This window comes from Phodopus roborovskii, unplaced genomic scaffold (assembly GCF_943737965.1).
Source record: "Phodopus roborovskii unplaced genomic scaffold, PHOROB, whole genome shotgun sequence".
In the NCBI taxonomy this organism is placed as follows: Eukaryota; Metazoa; Chordata; class Mammalia; order Rodentia; family Cricetidae; genus Phodopus; species Phodopus roborovskii.
The window spans coordinates 9,976,077-9,997,781 of NW_026126424.1; the positions used below are offsets into that span (position 1 = coordinate 9,976,077).

The 21,705-nt window shown below is 45.5% G+C and overlaps 1 protein-coding gene across 1 annotated transcript in view; it reads right to left on the reverse strand.

Moving 5' to 3' along the window:
- The window catches only part of Abca4 (ATP binding cassette subfamily A member 4), a 113,225-nt gene that overhangs the window by 55,293 nt on the left and 36,227 nt on the right, over window positions 1-21,705 (reverse strand). Inside the window, exons 10-14 of the mRNA XM_051185585.1 lie at window positions 11,425-11,630; window positions 10,724-10,900; window positions 8,894-9,116; window positions 4,461-4,682; window positions 2,561-2,765 (exon numbers count right to left, since the gene is read on the reverse strand). Coding sequence (XP_051041542.1) covers window positions 2,561-2,765; window positions 4,461-4,682; window positions 8,894-9,116; window positions 10,724-10,900; window positions 11,425-11,630 — 1,033 coding nt within the window. The remainder of the gene's footprint in view (window positions 1-2,560; window positions 2,766-4,460; window positions 4,683-8,893; window positions 9,117-10,723; window positions 10,901-11,424; window positions 11,631-21,705) is intronic.

Genomic DNA, 21,705 nt, shown 5'->3' on the forward strand with positions numbered 1-21,705 from the left:
ACTCCAACAACTCAGGGAGAGGATTTGAAGAGATTCTGGGCTGGCCACCACATTTCAGTGCTGGGAGGTGGTACCCAGAGAAGGCAGCTCCAGAACACCCCATTCCTGCAACCATCCCTCGCCTATGGCTGTTCTTGAGTTATATCCATTACAGTAAAGCCATAAGTGAAAAGAGAGCACTTTGGTAAAGTAGGGATCTTACAGGACTGCCCCTAATTCTGGATAGTCTTAGACTGGAATTAAATGGTTAGTGACGGGAATTTGATGATGTTTGAAAAAACACACATTTAGCATTGGGGGAAAATAAAACAACAGAGTCCCAACCTCACATCTCAAAATGTGGCATAATTTAGAAGGTAGACTTGCTTACTAAAGTTAGGTGGGGTCATACTGGAGTAGGGTGACCACACAGAACCATCATGAGATAGCCCTGTGAACATCAGCCTACAGGGAAGATACCATGTAAGGTAGGAGATATGCCTCCAAGTCAAGGGAAGCCAGAGAATCAAGACCCTCTAGAAGCTTGGTTTTATGGGCAGCTTGGCCTTCCCAACAGCTTCATTTTTGATTTCTAGCTTTCAGGCAATGAGATTATAAAAACAAAGCAAAATAACAACTCTATTATGTTAAGCCATACTATACCTGGACCTTGTTATAATAACCCTAGAGGACACATCCTCCTTCAGATGGGACACAAACCCAAGCTTTCTAGACTCAGCCTAGCCATTTTTTCCATTCAGTGTTGGTGTGTATTTGCTGTTGTTTGATTGATTTGGTTCTTTGTGTGTGCAACAGGGTCTCACTGTAACCCAGGCTGCACTGGACTTCACAGTCTACCTGGTCTCCCCCTTATTTCTGATGGCCATGAGCTTGTCTGCTCAGGCCCATCCTCACTCTTCCCTGTCTGCTTTGGCCAGGGTCTCAAGAGCTCAACCCAGATGTCATTGTACAGTGAAGGCTGAAGTAGAGGTCATGCAGATGAAGAGGGGACTTCTCTAGCTATAGAAGATGCTAACTTGAAGAAAAGTTTTGGCAAGGAAGATACAAAACTATGCAAATAGTTAATTTTGATCCAGCAGCTGATTTTCTAGGCTTCAGGTGAGTTAGTGACTCGGTGTCCGTGAAATAGCAAGCTCTGGCCAGGGCTTCCGGACTGTCACTGCTAAAGAAAAAGACCATGTTCCTGTTCTCATGGGTGGTAAGTTCATGGACATATGCATAAAGTTACATCACGTCAGGTGGTGATGAGTGCTTAAAAAAAAAAATTTAAAAACTGGGGTAAAGGGTTAGGGCTACAGAGGGAATATTGGTCATATAATGATAAAGATCTAGCAATCTTCATTCTAGAAAGATCCCTATGATAAGGTGACATTTGAACAGAGGCCTGAGCAAAATGAGGAAGCAAGTTAGCAGATAGGAGGGGTAGCCTGGGGAAAAAGACACTGCTGGTGGACAAAGCAGGTGTGAAGGTCTGGCCCCGGAAGTGTGCTCAGTGTGTTGACCATCAGTCGGAGGCTGCAGTTGCTGGAGCAGAGAGACTAGGGAAGAATTGAAGGACAGGAGATGAAGAGGGTAGCAGAAAGGTAGAAGACACTGGATGGTGGTGGCACACGCCTTTAATCCCAGCACTCAGGAGGCAGAGGAAGACAGATCTCTGTAAGTTCGAGGCCAGCTTGGTCTACAGAGCTAGTTCCAGGACAGGCTCCAAAGCAATTCAGAGAAACCCTGTCTTGAAAAACCAAAGAGAGAGAGAGAGAGAGAGAAGAAAGAAAGAAAGAAAGAAAGAAAGAAAGAAAGAAAGAAAGAAAGAAAGAGAAAAGAAAGGCAGATGAGGACGAAGCATTGGTTGGCCTGAGCTGGGACCCTGAAAAGGACCATGAAGGGATTTGAACAGAGTGTTGACACCGCCTGGCCTAGATTACAAAAGGCTTCATCTGCGTCTGTCCAGTGAGGAGGACACACAGTGGTAGGTAGTGGTGACGAGGAAGCTGATTCTAGACCCGTTTCCCAATCTCCTCTCTCCCTGTCTCTGTGTTTGTCTCAGATGTATGTATGTGTGCACGCACACACAAGTGTGTGGTGTACATACATGCACACATGTATGTGGGTATGCACGCTCATGAGCATACACGCAAAGGCCCCCCACCTGGGTCTGTGGAGGCAGGGCCATGTACTGAACTGGAAGCTTGCTGTTCTCCCTGGGTGGCAGACTAAAGAGCTCCTGGGAACCACTTGTCTCCACTTCCCAACACCAGGCCACAGCCGCTTGTAGACACGCTGGACCTTTATGTGGGTTCTAGGGATTGAAATCATGCTTGCATACTAAGTACTTTTACCTAGTGATCCATCACCCCAGCCCCGATTCTAGGCCTGTTTCTAAAGTGGAGACAATAATTTGCTGGTGGAGTTTTAACTTCTAGATGTAAATTCAGGTGCTGGCCCTGAGAGCTTATGTTCATTCAAATAGCTTAGGAGGGGATCAAGTTTAAACTAGAACGCTGGGCCAGACCTCTGCGGCTGTGGAATCTAATTCCCTTGAGCCTGACTTTTCCTTGCTTACCTGGAAAAACCTGGTCAAGATACCAGGCCAGTAAGCCATACAGAGCGGCATCGAGCAGCAGCATCTTCATGGACAGCAGGAAACTGAACTGGTCGCCTTCCATGGGGCTCTTCCCAATGTTGTTCCACTGCAGCCCCAGGCCTTGCTCTTCAAAGCGGACCAGGTACTCAGTGCCAAAGCCAAATGCCACAGGAGAAAGCAGGCTCTGCGATGAGCAGAGAAGGCCACCAATGGAAACAGAGGACAATGGAGCCCAGAAGGCCACAGCCAGGGGAGGGAGGAAGGCCAAAGAGGGCCTGTGTTGTGTCTGAGTGTAAGGCTACTCGGGGAGGGCTTACAGTGGTCTGTTCATGGAAAGAGAATTTTAGAAATGCTTGGCAGCCCTCAAAAATCCCTGCCTAATGCCTAGTGAGCCACCTCTCACCTGTTCAGTGGAATATAGCTCAGCTGTAATGGAGGGGTTAAAAGTGATACATAGTAGAAGACTCCACAGGAATGGAGGTCCTCCTGGTCTCCCCCATCTTCCCTCCTGCCTTCCACTCTCAGAAGACCACATAGTTCTGGGCAGAATGAACATGCCAAATTGAGCTAGTTTGTGAGACTCCCACAAGAAGGGGGCTCAAAGACCAGCAAGGCCAATAGGTTACATCTAAGGTTCTCTATGCAGAAACTAGTCCACTGGCCAGAAAGAGTGCATCAGGAAATCTGAAGACAAAGTGCCCTGCCAAGTCGTCATGGGTGGTCCCTGACATGTCAGAGCATACTTGCCTTTGCCAGAGGTTCCCTGTAATTTGGAGGACTCTGGATAGAGTTCAGACTATCACCAAAGCAAGAAACCCTCTTGCTATACATACACACATACACACACGCCTAAAATTACCTCAGCCAAGCTCTTATCTGTAGTTGCCAGACCTGAAGCTTCCTGGTAGGTCCAAGAAGCTAACTGTGGCTTCCCAGTAACCATGTAACAACCCAACGATTACCAAAATTGCCCAGCTCTGCCCACAGCCTGAGTCACAAGAGTTTCTAACTATTACCCATTGTGGCCGTCTTAGAAAACTAAATGCTATAAATAGTGGCAATTAACTTCTTATTTAACATGAGAAATAGTAAAAGGCAGATGCACCAGAGCTGGAGTCCTGAGAACAGGTTCTGCAGGCAGAGAGGCAGGCAGTAGTCCTACTGACGTAACACAGAGACTGGGAGGTTCTGGAGGGCTGGAAAACTGAGTCCTTTAGGGCTGAGGCTGATTAGTGGCAGCTAATGAGAGGGTAGAAATGGCCCACTTGAAAACAATTAGAAAAAGAGACCTATATTTATTTGGGAATCCTGAACTAAGAGGTCTCTCAAGCCAAGCCATCAAAAGCCAGCTTCTAGAGTCTTCTCTTAGCCTGAGAGCCTAATGGCAGAGGCTCATTTTTGCATCCTTTTTTTTTTTTTTTTTTTTTTTTTTTTATGCACTGCCAGAGTGCTGGAAAGACAGAACTTCTGTGGAAAAAATGAGTTTTAACTGATGCCACAGTTTTAACTTTCTGAGCAGACAGACAGTAAGCAGGGCAAGCTTCCTCTCATCTGATTTCCACAACCGGGAAGAAAGAAGGGAGAAGGGATGGGTCAGCTGGTACTCCTCTCGTGCAGAAACAAGGGAGCTGACTTGGCTTTCCAGTCCTTTCCTAGGGCACATCCGTCAAGCAGGTCTAGGGAGGGTAACTGTTGCATTGCTCTGGGGAAGGCTGTTTCGCTCTGGCTCCTGAACCTTTGAGCTTTGGATTAGCCTTTCAATCTTAGGTCCTCTTGAGTCAAAAGGCAAAGGGGCCCTTCTCAGAGAGCAGGCCAAGGGGCCACAAAGTCGTCTGAGGAAATCTCTATCACAGGCTAGGGGTAAGCCCCAGGGCCTCACCACAATCGTCTTCAGGTCAGCGGTCATCCGGTCCTGCCAGGCAAAGCACAGAATGTGTGGTAGGTAGAGGGTGAAGTAGATGACCCCACTGCAGGCTGCTGCGAGGCTGGCCTTGGAGAAGAAAGTACTAAGCAGGAAGCATTGCATGATGGTCGCCGTGGAGAAGGCCAACAGAAACAGGAAGAGGATGAAGGGATCGCTGTAATGCAGGATTCTCCCATGCTGAAACCAAAGAGATTATGTATCAATAACTCTCTCTCTCTCATGTGTACAGTGGGGCCTTCTGAAGCCTTCTGCTGCCCTAGAAGGGGTTCTCATGGCCAGCTAGCTGTCTCTTTCACATGCACTCAAATGCACTGAGTTCTTTCGTCTTACCCATGCCCATTAGGCAATGCTAATGTTTATTTTTAAAAAAACTTAACTGGGAAACCATTAGGCTGAGCCAGCTCCAGTGTTCTGGCCTCCTGGTAAACCAAAACCCAACTGCCAAGTAATTTAACCCACTCAGCAGTTGCCAACTAACCTCTAAGTGGGAACTTTAACCAACCAGGGATTTCTTTGCCCTGCTTCCCCCCTCCTCTAGTGGAGCCCTGGGCCATTTGTGGTCTAGAGTCGCCTGGTTCATGAACCCCTGATACTTGGTACTGGAAAGCTGGTCAAAAGCGCATGATGAGGTGATAATAGCCCCTAGTGTAAGTAAGAACCTACTGTCATTTTCATAAGAGATCTTTTTTTGTCAAACTATGTTTGAAATACTTATGTTTGTACCCAGAGATTGGCGTTGCCCTCAACTTTGGTCTGAGAAGCTTCCTTTGCTGTGGGTAGTGGTTAATGCAGAGACTCATAACTGGTCAAAGTGCCAAGTATAAATAACTCTTGATTGCTCAGCCTGTGGGTGGGTCATCTATCCACCTCCCACTGCCTGAGCCTCAGGGAACTTCATGGCTGACAGGACGTGAGGAATGGAAGAGCTGGCAGACAGAACTGTGAAGTGTCTTCCGGACATGATGTAGCTATTGCACACATTAGCTCCCAGGAGCTATGGATACCTACATAAGGCCAAGAGAGTCAACATTCCAGAATGGACAGGGAAGGGACCCAGAGGGACCACCCATCAGAAGAACTATTGGCAGGTGATGGATACCAAGGGGAGGATAGTCATTGTCCTTTTGGGATCTGGCTGCTGGTGGGTTGCTCATGTCCCAGTGGATGTTCACACATCCATGTGTGTATAGCTATCAGTGAATGGACTCAGAGGAGTATCACATAGAAGTAAAAGCCAAAAGGAGGACAAAGCCAGGCAGGAGAGGCATATGCCTTTAATTCCAGCACTCTAGAGGCAGAGGCAGGTGCATCTCTGCGAGTTCAAGGCCAGCCTGGTCCACAGCTCAAGTTCCAGGACAGGCTCCAAAGCAATACAGAGAAACCCTGTCTCAAGAAACCAAAATAAATAAATAAAAGGACACAAACTTGGAGGGACATGGAATGGGGGGGGGGTTAGGAGGGTTGGAGTCAGGTAGTAGTAGATGGATGTTATCAATATATGTTATAGAAATACATGAAACTTTCAAAGAATAAAGATATTAAAACAACAACAAAATCTTAATGTGCCCAAGTTTATCTCTGGACAGTAATTACGGGTCAGCTCAGCAAGTTTAGTTCATGGTAGGAAGGACACTGTGTTCGGGCAAAGGAGGAAGGCCTGTGTGTTAGGTCTTACAGTATCGCCAGCACCCTGCAACCACAAAGAAGGGGAGTCTACTCAAACAGGCCTGACCCTTTGCCTGGGCTCAGCCTGCTGATGACTGACCATCAACATTGCTTCCCGAGGTTTGCCACTCACACAGGTGAAAGCATCAGTGATGGACCCAGAGCCTTTGGAAGTGGATTGGCCCTCCTCATCCATGAGTGCTGTGCTGTTTGTAGAACCCATGCTATGTACAAGACTCAGTATCTTTCCCATTGTCTATACAGAAAACAGGAACAAACTAGTGATTTCTTCTGAACAAGCTGCTGCCCAATGACACTGTAGGAGAGACCAAGATGTTCACCTGTATTAGACCATCTTCATCTCCTTTATTACAAGCCCTGTGTTAAAGAGGCCAGTATCTATGTCCCATCCAAATTCTGCATTCCCAAATACATATAGGTCACCCCATTCTTTTCTCAGTGACACAAAGGTACAAACAGTCGGGTTCTGGGAGGGAGCATGTCTCAGGCTTCACTGGGCCCCTCCATATATTCAAAGGGATATATTGAGTTGTGGTAGAATGGGGAACCCAGACTCGTCACAAGGGATAGCACTCCCAAGACCTTGAGCTTTCCTTCCTGTGTTTTTCTCTGTGTCCTTCCAACGCTTGGAACTGCCTCATCTCATGAATGGGGTCTGATCTACAGACACTCCCGAGTCACTGCTTTCCGCTCAGTAGGAAAGAAAGACCCATTAATGACATCTGTCTTGAGCCCATGAGAGCCAAGTGGAACTAATGGGCTTCTTATCGGCCACAACCACCATTTCTCCTTCATGCTCTCGTGCCTGTTGGGCACTGAAGGAACAGATTGAGAACTAGATGAGGGGAAAATATGCAAAAGGGAGGGATAGATGGGAACCACACTTAAGGCCAACTGAGCCTGAGGAAATCTAAAGCTCACAATTGGAGAGTTGTTACTATTCTCTGTAGAACGAATTCAACTTCTTATATGAGCCCAGAGCAAAGTCCTGCACACATCTAGACCGTGCAGTTCCTGCTGATTTTCAAACAGGGGTGCGAGTCACTCAGCCAGCCTCAGCATTTCCTGGACCCAGCTTCCTCCATTGGCCACCTTCCTTTCTCCTCTGTAGACTGAATAACAATGGAACCTTCCCATTGTTCCAGCCACCAGCTTCTTTCCTGCATATCAGTGCTGGGGAGGAAGGGCTACTCAAAAAAAAAAAAAAAAAAAAAAAAAAAGGAGTCATTCAAAGGAAAACCTTATTTTGGTGTGGAAAGCTCAGTTTCCGTCATTTTTGGAACAGTGTTCTGGTTCCCACAGGAAGCTTCCCTGTGCTAGAAGCTCTTGGTCAACATTCTTTACCTCACGTCTTAAAACCTTTGAAGTCCTGAAAACCCATTCTTAGGAAGGCAGATCTCAGTGTCACTTATCAGTGAGAAGCCAGGGCAAGCCTTGGCCATTCATCCACATGTTTACTCACTGAGTCCTTTCATTCTAAGGACACAACACATCTGGGGGAAGGGGCAGGCTAAGGTGTGGGCAGAGCAGAGGGCCTCTGGTGGATAAGGAAGGAGTGGCTCTCTCCTCTTCAGAGCTTTGTAAACAGCCAGCCATGCTGGGTGGGATGAGGTTGTTTGACTAGGATGGTCTCCACCTCAGCATTGGTTTTGAGGGGACTCTAACATGAGGTTTGATTGACACCATAGCTCACTGGGTCATAGAGTAATAGCAAAGATAGAACTCACTAGGTTGAGGACATTTCAGTGGAAAATAAAGGCAGGATTTAGATTAAAGGGGTGTACTGTTGAGGTGGTTATATGATGGGACATTCTTAGATCAGGTAGCCATGGCCCAGCATGGGATGGAAGACACCCTGATCTGGCCCCCTGCACATGTTGCTTCATGCAGGGTGGCACTCCATAAGACAACAGTGATGAAGTTGAACAAGCTTGATGAACCCATATCAGAAACCAACTTCCCTCCAATAAAACATCCAACATTATCAAATGTGTATAGTCATACTTCAACAAGTCCAAAAAAAATCTTCTATGAAGGGGCTAAAAATATTAAATACATAGGCTGGCAGTATATTGTGAAACAATGCTTTGTTTTCAATTCTAGCTTGCAGAGAAGTCACAGGCTTGCAGAAGACAGAATGGCATAATCTGTGGCAATAAAAAGTCCTTATCACTGAGAAAGGTCAGGTTCCAAATTCCATCCTTTAAAACAGAGTCCTTGAAGATCTTAGCAGGCAGAAGGATGTTACTTGGTGGAGCTAATGCCTGGCCTTGGGGGTGACTGACAAATTGTCCAGCTCTCTTCCCCTCACACCACTGGCTGTGTTTGCCTCATTCCAGCTGTGGCCAGATACACTCTTTAGATTCATGTCTGTCTTTGAAAGAAGAGACAGCCATTGAACACATAACAATTGGGCTTTGGTAATAGTAGCCTCTCTACATGGTCATGAAATGCACTGGAAAAATCTATGTAGGCAGCAAGTGACTCCCTTAGGCTAAAAGAGATAGATGGGAAGATGTCTCCATACAATGGCTCTTTTTTTGGTGGGGGGGTTGTGAGTGCTGGCTCTCCAAGTGTCCTACCTGGTTTGGAAAGCTGGGAAGCCATCCGTCTTGCTACCCTTCACACTCATATAACTAGCCCAGGCACACATCCGTTAACAGGAGGAGGATAGGAGCAGTGGTCTTCTCCACCTGGCTTACCATGATGAACAGTGTCAGGAGGAAGATACTCATCGACATGATGGAGAAGCTGTCCAGGAACCAGGTACACCAAATCACAGCATTAGAGACACCCTGGTTCTTCAAGGTCTCCTTCAGCCTCAGTTCCTTCTCCAAGACAATGCCCTTAACAGTCATGGAGACAGAGTAGATCCACGCCAGCACCATGAAGACGGGGAAGCAGCGGTTCAGGATGATCATAAAACTAAAGTGAGAGGGGACAAGCAGAACAGAGCATTCTGTGCCTGCTGGAGATGAAGTAAATATTCCTTGAGCAAAGAGCTAAGAATGAAGTCCCAAGGAACAGAAAGCAGGAAAATAAATCATGGGTCTGCACTTTTTAAAATATTTTTCACATTCACCACTTTTTCTTTATAGCAAGATGATTTCTTTCCAGACATCCCAGATGTCAGTAAGTGAGTGTGTAGGAATAAAATCATACCATCTCTGTCATATAGTATAGACCTTCCCTGTAAGTCTATACTCTGTGGGAAAGGCTGTAGACTGGTTGCCCAGAGGTTGTGAGATTGGAACAAATCAGTGATGCAATAGTTACTACTTCCATCAGCCATGCAGAAGCAGAGGAGATCCATCCTGGGATATGTTCTCAGGAAGCAAGATGGAATCAAGTTAGGGTAAGCTTTACAGGTTTTCCCTGGGGATGATGCACTAGTAAAGCCCTTGGGATTATTATCTATTGAAACTGTTGGGTGTTGTCACAGGAAGGGCCCAATGCCAGCGTGGGAGGATAGTTTCACTCAAAATGGCCCTAGGGAGAGAGCCAAGCAGCCCCAAAGCACGCTCTTCTGGAGTTGGCTGCCAGAGGACTCTCCCGTACTGAGTGACCCCAATTCCCACCACCTCTCCACACCTGCTATTTCTCTGTCAGCCCCTACCCTTCTGACCTGAGAGCGGATCTGGGCTTTTGCCCTTGGCTCTGCTCCTCGTCTCTGCTTCCCATCTCTGCTGTCTTCCGCAGAGCTGGAGAACGGATGGGGCCGGTGTTGAGAGCCGCTTTCCTGTGCTCATGCTGGACTTCGTTTTACAACCTCTCCATCTGGTAACTGGACTCTTTCCTTCACATTTTGCTATTTCTGCTTCCTGAACCCCACAGCCACATGCCCCTGCACTGGCTATCGTGACTTCCTTAGTGTTCCCGACACCCCAGGAGCTAAGTTCCAAAGTCATCTATGGCTCAGGGAGTGTTTCTGACCCTATTTACCGTGGTGATAAGCCTTCTGGGCACCTCTTCTCCATCCCTTCCTCCTCCACTCCAAAAATCTATCTTCAACAAAACAGCATGCTACTAGCCAACAGATGGACAGGCTTTACGATGGGGGAGGCCAGAGAAGGAGACAGAGCTCATCCAACACATTCCTCTACCTTTTCACCAAACATACATCATAGGAATGTTAATTAGGGAAGGAGCTGCATTTTCTGAGGCTCCTGGGAACCAGACCTACTTGTCATATAGTCCAAGTCTGCTGATCTGGCAATCAGTGGGCAAATGCTGTGACCAGAACCCTTCCACATACCAAACATACTACAAAGTGGAAATTTAGACAGCTGGCATCCCCTCCTTCAACCTCACCCCTGTTGTTTTAACTTCCGATGTCCCTTTTGTATCTCCAACACCCTACATTTTACGTTCTCCTCTGCTTCTGTCTGGAGCGGGGGCCAGCAGCTTCTGCCATCAGAAATCTATTCTCCCCAGTGTGGTCCCAGTCCCTGGGTTTCTTCAGGGGACACTGGAGCCTTGGAGCACCCCTGTTTATTCTAACCTGGGGAGGAAGGCAGAGGCCTGGGACTCACGAGTCATCCACGAAGCAGGGGTAAGGCATCTGCTGGAGATAGACTCCAATAGGAACTTCTGCCTGGGTCTGGCTCCTTATGATTCCTTGTTCAACCATGTCCTGTAGATAGGCAAAGCCTCCCCAGATGTACCGGAGGTCTTCAACAGGATCCGCCCTAGGACCAGAATCCCAGTACCTAAAAAGGCACAGGATGAAGGGAGGAAGGATGGAAGTGGGGGGGGGGCAACCCAATCAATTCACAAGCCCAACTTACCCTGGAGCTCTTCTAAATCAGCGGTTCTCAACCGTCCTAACACTGTAACCCTTTAACACAGTTCCTCCTGTTGTGGACCCCAACCATAAAATCATCTTTGTTGCTACTTCCTAACTATAGCTTTGCCATTGTTATGAATTATAATGTAAATATCTGATCTGCAGGATATCTGATCTTGCAACCCCATGTGAAAGGGGTTGCGACCCCCAGGTTGAGAATTACTGCCCTATGTGTTCTCAGACTACCTAGTTCTACTTTGGATCGCAGTATTAACTTCAGCAATAACTGTGACTCACAAGGTGATCGATTGTTCCATCTCCTTGTATCTGCTTCAATCATACTTCTTCCCATTTAGTTTCCCTTCACTGATGTATCCTCCACTTTCTACCAAATATAACTACCCGTGAATCTGTGTGAAACCCTGCAAACCCTGACTGAAGCATCACCTGTCTTTGATCTTATTGGTTTTCTCCACCACATCTATGTCCATCCGAATCTTGTACTTCACGTGGGGAGGTAGGGAGCTGGTCCAGGGATACATGTCAGGGAATACCACGCCAGCCCAGAACCTGTTTTCCTCCAGGAGAGACAGGGCTCGTCGGATGAGCTGAACTTCATCATCATAGCTTTCAAACTTATCCAGGACCAGGCACTGCAGATATCCACACAGGTAGAGAGAATTTGAGACTTAATTGCAAATGGTAAGGCAGAGGAAACTCTAGCGGCCAAGGGATAGATCCCCCACAAAAAGACCTATGTATCTAATATTTGTTTAACTCCAGGGTCTGGCATTAATTTCTTCATGTGCCTAGGTTCAGGGGTGCAAGGGTCCTAGAAACGATGACAGAGCCTTATCCCTGAAGAGTTAACAGAGACCATGCTGGCCCGCTGTCCAAGGCGGTCCCAAATATGCAAGTTTTCAAAATGACACAAATACCCAAGGCTCTCACTCCCCAGCATGGGGAGACGAGGGAGTGGGGTCACAGTGGACACAGGCTGCTTTGAAGATCAGAAAGCTGAGGATAAAAGAGTTTTAAAGAGAGAAACATTTCTGGCGTTGAACCTTCCTGGCTCTCTCCAAACACACATAGGCTCGCCAGCTGAGGGACGAACCAGGAAGAAGAAAGCAAAGAAACAGACAGCCAAATAATTCCATCAGAGAAATTATCTTCATTGACAACTTTATGATGAGAAAGTGGAACTATCTCTATGAAAAGAGAGAGAGAGAGAGAGAGAGAGGAGAGAGAGAGAGCTAAGAAGAACAAAATTAAGAGTTTCTTTGAGATGGAGTCAGGGGACCCACTTGTAGAGATTACTGAAGTAATTACATTGTACTAGTGTTTGTCTTACACTGGGGGGTCTTGTGTCCATGAATTTTATAATGTAACCCACAAGAGGTCAGATGGCCTTGTCTTGATTAATTTGTTCGAGGAATATTTACCAAGTGTATGTGACACGCCAGAGCCCGCCTGGCTCCCCGGGTACAAGGAGAGAAGATAACAATCTCTTCCTGAAAGAAACTCAACCCTGATGAGAGAGAGATTGTAGTAAACCAATAAGCACAGTTCAAAATGTCAGGAAGGCTAGCCTAAAAAGACTCGGGACATCCAGAAGAAGGGGCGGTTTACTGGGAGGAATCCAAGAAGGCTACCTGGAGGAAGGGGCTGGAGCTGAAGGAGGATAGACAGAAAGCAGGCAGAGGAAAGAAAATGGAGATCAGCTTGGCCACAAGGAGCAGCACTGGGTTTCTGGAGACTTCAGGGATAGAGCAGTGGTCCTTGGCCTCCTCCAAGCTTTGGAGCATTGGCTGGCTTTAAAAAGACATCCAAGGCTCTACTTCAGAATCGTGAGAGGCAAGGCCAGGGCACCAGCAAACAAACAAAGCAAAATACCTCCCAAAATACACAGAGAAAGGTATCGGGGAAGAGTGGTGAGGTCACAGTTGGGACCGGATCCACTGCTCTGCTGGACCTCGGAATGTTACTGACCAACTGAGAGCTTTCTCAGGACACGAGCTTTCAGGCTGAGACCAGGAGAACTCCAGACAATCCCGAGAACTCCACAGGCCCCTGTGGGGTTTTAAGCAGAAATATGAAACCAGATAACAATAGGAAAGCGTCAGGGAGCACTAGGCTAGAGCATAGGCAGGTTCGGTTAACTCCAGGAGAGCCTGGAAGTCAAATGGAACCTTTCTCATGCTGTGGGAGAAACTGCAGAGACGCTCCTGAGTTAAGGGTAGACTGTGGTAGAACCAGGGTTCCTTAACTCTCCAACCCCTCCTGGCACACCGGAACTCAGAGTGCCAGCCTACACTGCACATCCAATGGCTTATGGAGGGATCCTTCACAAGTGTCCTGTAGGCTGAACAATGAGTAATGCTTAGCCTCACTTGGTAGCCCAGGAAAGTTAGGCTTTAGAGCAGCGATTCTCAAACTGTGGGTCACAACCCCCTTGGGATCACACATCACATATCCTGCAAATCATATATTACGGTTCATAATAGCAGCAAAATTACAGTCATGAAGTAGCAATGAAAAACATTTATGGTTGGGGTCACCACAACATGAGGAACTGTATTAAAGGGCTGAAGCATTCGGAAGGTTGAGGACCATTGCTCTAGAGGACTCAAAACTTCCCAGCAGTGGTAGGGTGAGTATCAAGCCCCGGTTCATTCTATGAAGGAGAAATTAAGAAGCCTGAAACACAAGCAGCTTGTATGGAGAAACAAAGCTCTGGCAAGAAGCAAGAGAACTTGGTTCATTCATTACAAACCCCTCACTCCTGAAGCCTACCCCAGAGTTACTAGAACACAATATAGAAGTCTCTTACAATGGGGCTGTATTTGAACTCCCAGGTGTTACAAACCCACCAGCACTGGGATTTCTGAACTCAATTGTCCTGCCTAGGCTCCACGCCCTGGGAGAGGGTCCCATGTGGTAGTCTCAGTGTTCTAGATAAAAGGAAAGAAAACAAAGCAATCTACTTTCTGATAATGGGCAGCAGAAATGCAGGTGTGTGAGAACATCAGCAGGGCCAAGGCTTAAAAAAGCTTGTAAGGTTAAAAGGAAATTGGATAGGCACTTCTTTAAGAAATACAAGTAAAACTAGATACATCACAGAGCTAAAGGAAATAGATTTTCTTCAGTCAACTATTGTCTTGCAAAGAGGACTTAATTGCTAAGATTAACACTGGTCAGTCCTAGGACAAGACAAAGGACTTCAGAATATCACACACCAAGGAGTTTTCATTTCTTCTGGGCAGAAGCAGTTTATCTGGCCATAGTTTTGTATGTACATGTGTGGTGTCTAATGCATAGACTCTTATGGCTGCTGGAGAAACCAGCCTGCAGCCAGTTTGATGGCAATTAACCTAACAGCACCACTGAGGTAGACCGGTTTGGCAGTTGCTGCTTGGCAAGAAGGCTTTGGGACTCAGTTAATAGAACTCATGTTTACTAGCTTACACACCCCTTTAATCCCAGCACTCAGGAGGCAGAGGCAGGCAGACTTTCAAGAGTTTGAGGCCAGCCTTGTCTACAGAGTGTGGCCAGGGCTACACAGAGAAACCCTGTCTCAAAAATACAAATACAAAAAACACAGAACACATGTTTAAACTCGCTTTAGTGAGACCTCCAGGTTTGATAGAGATAAGCCATAAATAATCCCATTTTGGCTGTTTGCCAAGTTTAGAAGTGGTGTACATTTAAATAAGATAAACTAGACACAGACAGATGTCACATCTTCTCACTCATTGAAAGGACTAATAAGTCAGACCTGCTGGAGACTGGGAGATGTGGGAGGAAAGAAATTCAGTATGAGATGCTAAGACATAGAATAGAGGATTTACTTTGGGTTTTCTTTCAGCAAAATAGAGTAATTGTTGATTAAGACAACCTGGGCTGTTTCTTAAAGTGACTAGGGGAGTGTGGAATTCCCAATACAGCAAAGACTAGTGGTGAAAAAGGTAGCAATGTTCTTTACCTAATTTTGGTTCTTATACATTGCAGACATGGGTTGCATTACCAGATGATGTTACTATTAAAGATTTAGAAATGATGTCTCAATAAAATAAACCAACAAACAGCAGTTAGAAACAATCTGAAATTAAATTTCTAAAATAAAATCAAAATGATTTGGGGAGGTGAAAGCTGTTTTAAGCACTTTTATGTTTTTTAGGTGGTGGATATTGCACAGAGTAAGTTTTTCTCCATTCACTTGGCATCATAAAGCCTTGAGATGAAGTCTCATAGGAGGTCTTATAGTCTGATGTCCTTCCTTCACCAGAAATAGACAGGACCAGAGATATGGAGAATCTTGCCTTAGTTCCAACACAAGTCAGAAGTGAAGTCTGCATGTGTGTCCTCAATATGAGCCTTGGAATTCCCAGTGTGGGTGTGGTTGTGCTCCAGAGTTCATTTGAGAGTAAGCCATAGACCAGCCACAAAGTCCTGGCATGATTGGAGGTCTCTTGCCTGAGAACTGCGGTCTAGGGAAATTTCCTGCAGTGACTGACTCTATCTGCCCTATCCAACATGGTGGCCAGTGACCACATGTGGCTATTGAATACTAAAGATATGGGTGTATCAGAAGCATGGGGTTTTAAATTTCACAGAGCGGCAGGTAGCCATGTGGGTCAGCAAAACTCTAGTGGTAATGAGTCCCTTGAGATCATGGCCATGTTCAGTATAGTATTTTCTCCTGCTAGGGAGTCAAGAAGTAGTTTTTGAACTGAACTGGTTTAAATGTACAAGCCCTGTGGTGCAGGTGTAGCTGTAACGATGCTTTGGACTCCTATGCATCCCAGACTCAGGAAAAACTAGCAGCAATTCATAAAATGACTTTGTTGTGGCCCACTTTGGGTTTGACTCTGATATAAATAAATACACTGTTAGTATTGTGACTTCCAGGGTTATCTAGCTCATTCTCTTTGAACCTTATGTCTTTATATACTGGAATAAACAGCTGATGTTTTCAGTGATATTGTTGAAGCCTGTGATGACGTGGGCTCCATCCTGGCTGTTTTATCAGGCAGCTGATTCACAGTCATATTTCCTGACATATTTCCTAGATGGGAACCTTGATACTCCGGAAAACAAAATTCAGCAGGTTCTCAAATGCTCTCTTCTACTCTAAGACATCTGACCTATTTTCTTCATCATCACTTTGGGAAGAGACAGGGGTCAGGTAGGCCTATATGCCCGTCCTCTCATGCGGTTTCCTACCTGTGGCTTCCACTGCCCTCCCTGAAATCTGAGCTGTGCTGGACCTCAGAGATTTGTCCTGTGGATTTACAAACACAGGACACAGTTTGTAAAGGCCTCAATGGGTGCCCCACAGCAGTAAGAATAGGACGCCAAGGGAGTAGCTCAATGGAAGAACGCTCACGCTGAGTTTATTTTCCAACATTGCAAAAGCATAACAAGAAATAAGCATCAACTACAAATACTGATGATGGTTTACTTCATGCCCCAAACTGGTCCAAGGACTTTATCCATTTGAACACAGTTCACTTTCACATCACATGACGACCTGTCACTTTGACCATTCAAAGCCCACTTACATGGTACACTGAACAAACTTCTGTGGGGGCAGTGTGATGATATATTATTTATGATTTAATAAAGCTTGCCTGAAGGATCAGAACGCAAAGCTAGCCACAGTAGAGGCCAGGCAGTGGTGACACCACCTTTAATCCCAGGACTCAGGAGACAGAGGCAAATGGGTCTTCTGTGAGTTCAAGGCCACCTAGGGCTACAAAAGAGTGAATCTGTCTACAAGAGAAATAGAGTTCAAGCCTTTAATCCCAGTCCTAGAGAGGTATATAAAAGACAGGGGCCCAGTGTCTCATGCTGCATTCTGAGATTTAGTTTGCAGCCACAGTGAGGACAGGATCTCCATTTTAGCCTTGGTAGAGGTAAGAGCTACTGGCTGGCTGCTTAGCTTTTTTGATCTTCAACTTGAACCCCAATATCTGTCTCTGGGTTTTTATTATTTGTGCTACAGGGCAGAACCTATTTCCCTCCTGTACAGCACACTGCATTGTCTAAAGAGTAATCACGCCTTAATAAAACCCCATCTTACTGTTGCTTTTGTAAAATATCTTGAACATCAATAATCAAACAACTTTCAAGTTCCTGCCAGGTTCGTCTTCATTAATGACAGTTGTTCATCAGGGGAGGAGAGAGAAGAGCAGTTATTATTTTCTTCAAATAATCTCTTGAGGACACAAACTGTCCAGAATTAATCCATAGGACTCCATCTTGTCAGAACAATGCTACGGACAGAAGCCAAAGCCACTTGGCCAATGGTATCTATTGCCCAGTAGGTGAAGTTCCTATGGCTCTGCCTAGAGGAAGGTCTTATAAAACCACAATGAATATCAAGTCATCCTCACTAAATTTTCTTGATGAGGTTAAGATGGAGGAAAGACTTTGAATATGAGTTAGCAGACCCCAAGTGCTCCTCTGAGGTGTGATTCACAATGGAGCTTTGTGTTCTCATGGGGAGGCCATTTGCCTCACAGCAAGTGACCTCATTCCATCCTGATCCTTACACTAATCTCTGGAGTTAAAATCTTGGCTGATGGGCATGTATATCGGAACACATATGTGTGTAAGAGGCAGAGCTAACGACAAATCCCCCAACAGAGGTCCTGGGATAGATGTATCTAGTCTATTGTGACAAGCTTGTCAGTTACAACATACTGGGTTCTAATGAGGCCATGGAGTCTACTTTTAAATGCTATCTTGTTCTCAGAAATTGCTATCCTCTAGGTTAAAGAAGTATATGAGGCAACAAGATTGGCTAGTGTAAAGTGATCAACATAAACTCAGTACACTATTTGGGAAAGCATGAAGTCAGTATCCTATGCCCTCAGAGGTAAGCTTTGAGCAAATGTCATAGCAGGAATTCAGAATCTCAATGGGAGCCATGACAATGCCCTCTGACAGCCAAGGGAGCAGCAATCAAGCCCACAAAGGGGTCTCATAGACCATCCAAGCATCGTGTGTGTGTGTGTGTGTGTGTGTGTGTGTGTGTGTGTGTGTGAGAGAGAGAGAGAGAGAGAGAGAGAGAGAGATTCGTGTCTGTGCTCCAACCCCCCACTTCAACTTCCTGAATAGCCAAGCCACCACAGGAGTTCACCCAGGCCCAAAGTTCCTTCCTAGCTGTCTTACTGTTTCTGGAAACAGCCCACCCTGGTCGAAGGGAGAGCTGTTGGAACACTCTCCCGCACAGGCAAGCTGTCTCCAAATCCTAGGCAGAAGGCATTCAGTTGTTGACAAAGCTAAACAAAACACCACCTTGGAAGAGAAGCTGCAGAGGCAGCAGGCTCCCTTCTTCAGCTGTGGCCTCTTGGTCTCCAGTTCATAAACATTGCATCATAGCTTCATGGAATCAGCTCTTACGTGGCACACTGACTGGAGAAGGCAGTAAGAAAATGTGTCCTTCTTTTCATCTGAACTTGATAATAAAGGGATCTGGCACCTTGTGTTGACAGCTGCCCATAAACAGCCATACTTTGACCATGAAACCCCAAGGCATCTAGGTCAGGTTTTGGGAGATAAGAGAGGCACCGAGGATTTCTAATCCTGTCTCACTTCTTTTCAAAAGCAGCTGATAAACACCAGAGGAAGCCGCCTGTGGTCCTGATGGTATTCATGCAGACACCTGGGTCTCCTTTAGAAAAATACCAGTGGATGTGGGCAAACATCCCAGAATTAATTTCCTGGCAGATGTAAACTGCAACCTTGAAGATTTATTTCCAACTACATGGAAAGAGCCACAGCATAAAATCACTTTGGGCTATTTGGGTTGTTTGGGATGGTAAATTAGAGACAAGGTGTTATAATAAATAGTATTGTGTATACCTGACACTGTGAACAGACTTCTAAAACTTTCACTCACAAAGAGCAAGGAAATGCACTGTGATTGGGCGATGAAGAGGCAGGAAATACATGCCAATGAAGAATAAAAGTGTTTCTAAAATAAATAAATGCAGTATTGAAACAAAAAGGCCAAGTTGGAGCAAAGACTCATAAGGGGTCAATGATTTCTTCCCAGCTGTTCCAATGAAAGTTACCATCACTTGGCTAACAACTTCCGGGCACTTCAGCTCTCTCGGTTTCCTGTTCCATTGTTCCAACAACACCTAGAGGTGTTGTACTGGATAATAATGGGGCTGTGCAGCAGCCAGTAGGACCACCCTGTGTCACAAGCACTCGGTTCTGCCACACCAGTAGTTGCCCAACCCAGATACTTGGGTTGTTCTCATTTATTCAGATGGCGGTATAGCTGTGTTGTCCCAAGTAGCAGAGCCCATACATAGAAACCCTTGTCTTGTCGCCCACAGAATGAAGCTTTTTACAATCCATGCCGGCTAACTCCAGATACACCTCTTCTCTGTTACATCCATCCTCTGCCCAGACCTCCAGCTCTGTGTGAACTTGTCCAGAGGGTTCATACCTCTGTGACTCTTTTAAACTTTCCTTTCTGCCTAAAAGTGTCTTTCTGATGTTCCTGGCCAATGGATTTGACCTTTAAGGCTCAACACAAAAGTCATTGCTGCTTAGGTTTAGCATTTATTGGTTATCTACTTTATGTCTATACAGATCTACTCAGAAAAGCTGAGAAGTCAAAAAGAAAAACATGTTGGAATTTTAGCTCTTGCAGTGGCCAGGTCAGTGAAGATGGGAAAGCACATGGACCAGTTGTGGTTGGGCTCCTGTGGAGGGCACACAGCATAAAGAAGACTGGAAACACTATCCGCACTGGAGATGCAGATGTGGGTGTGGCCAGCCAGGGGACATTGTCCACGTGGGGAGGTCCGGGACAGCCTCTGATGAGGACGTGAAGGAGCTGTGGAGCCACTTACCTTCATGGTGGTGAGAAATTTGTAAGGAGCTGTAAGCCACATGGCACTGTGGGCTTGGGCTTTAGAACTATCCCATTGGAGAGGATGTGGGTACTGAACAGAAGCAGCCAGAGCCTGGAAGCCTGGCAAGGGGTTGGAGGAGACAGAACAGGCCTCCAAAAGCAGCTAAATGTGCGGAAGGAGAAGAAAGAGAACGTGGAAGAATGGACAGGACTTGGATGATCTGTAAATTCAATTTTGTATTTGCAGAGAGTGAGCTTCTGGGGAGTCAAGGGTTAACATCAATTATTCGATGTTTCAAGCTCAATTCATGGGAATACCTACACAAAAGAATGAACTCCAACCTTTTTGAGTCCTCATCTTAATCTGGTTATTTTAACTCATTATCTAGAGTGCTATAAAATAATTGCTAGCTTTATTGGACTCAGTATGTAATTGAAACCGACATTACTTGTAGAGCTCCTGGGATAGCACCTTATACGTTACAGGAAAAGAACTTCCTCGCTGGAGTCAGTACAGACCTGGGTTAAAACTCTGAAGTCCCAGCCGGAAGGTAATGGTGCACACATTTAGTCTCAGCATGTGGGAGGTAGAAGCAGATGGATCTCTGTGAGTTCAAGGCTAGCCTGGTCTACAAGAGTTAGTTCCAGGACAGTCAGGGACACACAGAGAGACCCTGTCTCAAAACAAACAACAACAACAACAAAAAATTCTGAAGTCCCCAATTTATCTTCTGTGATGTACTAAGAAGTTAGCTCTCTTAGAATCTTCACTTTAAATTCTCTACACAGTGACAATAATTATGGCTACTAGGCGGGTAGGAGAGCTGCAAGAGATGACAAGTAAAAGTGCCCAACACAACCCTGACTCCCAGGGTCCATGTCCCCAGCCTACCCTCTACCTGTTTTCTCTGACTGACTTCTAGATTTTTGAAAACTCAAAGAGCCATAAAATATGGCGATTGTCTGTGAGTTGCTTAGGATCTAGTTCATGGCCTTTGAAATAATAATAGCTCTCATGGCATAGATTTCTGTACTCTCCCTAACTCTCCCAACGATGCCTTCCTAGGGGTCATCCAGTTAACAGAGGAAAACAACCCGGGTCACCAACCAAAATCTATACATCTAACTCTAACATGTTACACAATCCAACCTCATCTTCACTATCTAATTTCCTCTCTTAAGTTAGCCTGAAAAATACATTTCCCAATGTCATGGTTGGGTGGTGGTGGCAATTAGCCCAATATACCCAAGAAAGGTCGTTTTAAAAAATAGCCACTGAAAATTCAAGAAAATAACCACTAACCAGTTCATAAAGTTATATACTCATAGTGGCTGAGCCAATAGCCAAGAAAAGGCAATTAATGAATGTGCTTTCTCAAGACTTAGCAAAAAAGGCAGTTGTTACTGGTTAAAGTACAATTTTATGCTTTGATTGGAGGTATTTTCATATTAAAGTTTGGCTGAATTCAGCTTCCTGATATGAAACTTAAGATCCAAAATTCTAATGTACTGAGCAATTCAAATCCAGTGTGAACTGTAACTAGTATTTGATTTATTCCAGGACCAACCTTTTGCTGCATGAAGAATTGAAGAGGAGAGGTATATTTGTTTATTTCAGCTAAACAGTAATCGAAGGGATAATTTGTTAATTTTTACAATTGTATTTTCCTACCTAAAACATGAATAGAGACAAATTTAGGTTATGAATAAAATGTATATGCATAAGAATTCAAGATATTTACTTAAATGTGGGCCAGCAATGGCTCAGAGGGTAAAGCCACTTGTTACCAAACCTGAAAACCTGCTTTCAACCCCAGGAGCCCACACAGTAGGAGAGAAATCACTACATAAGT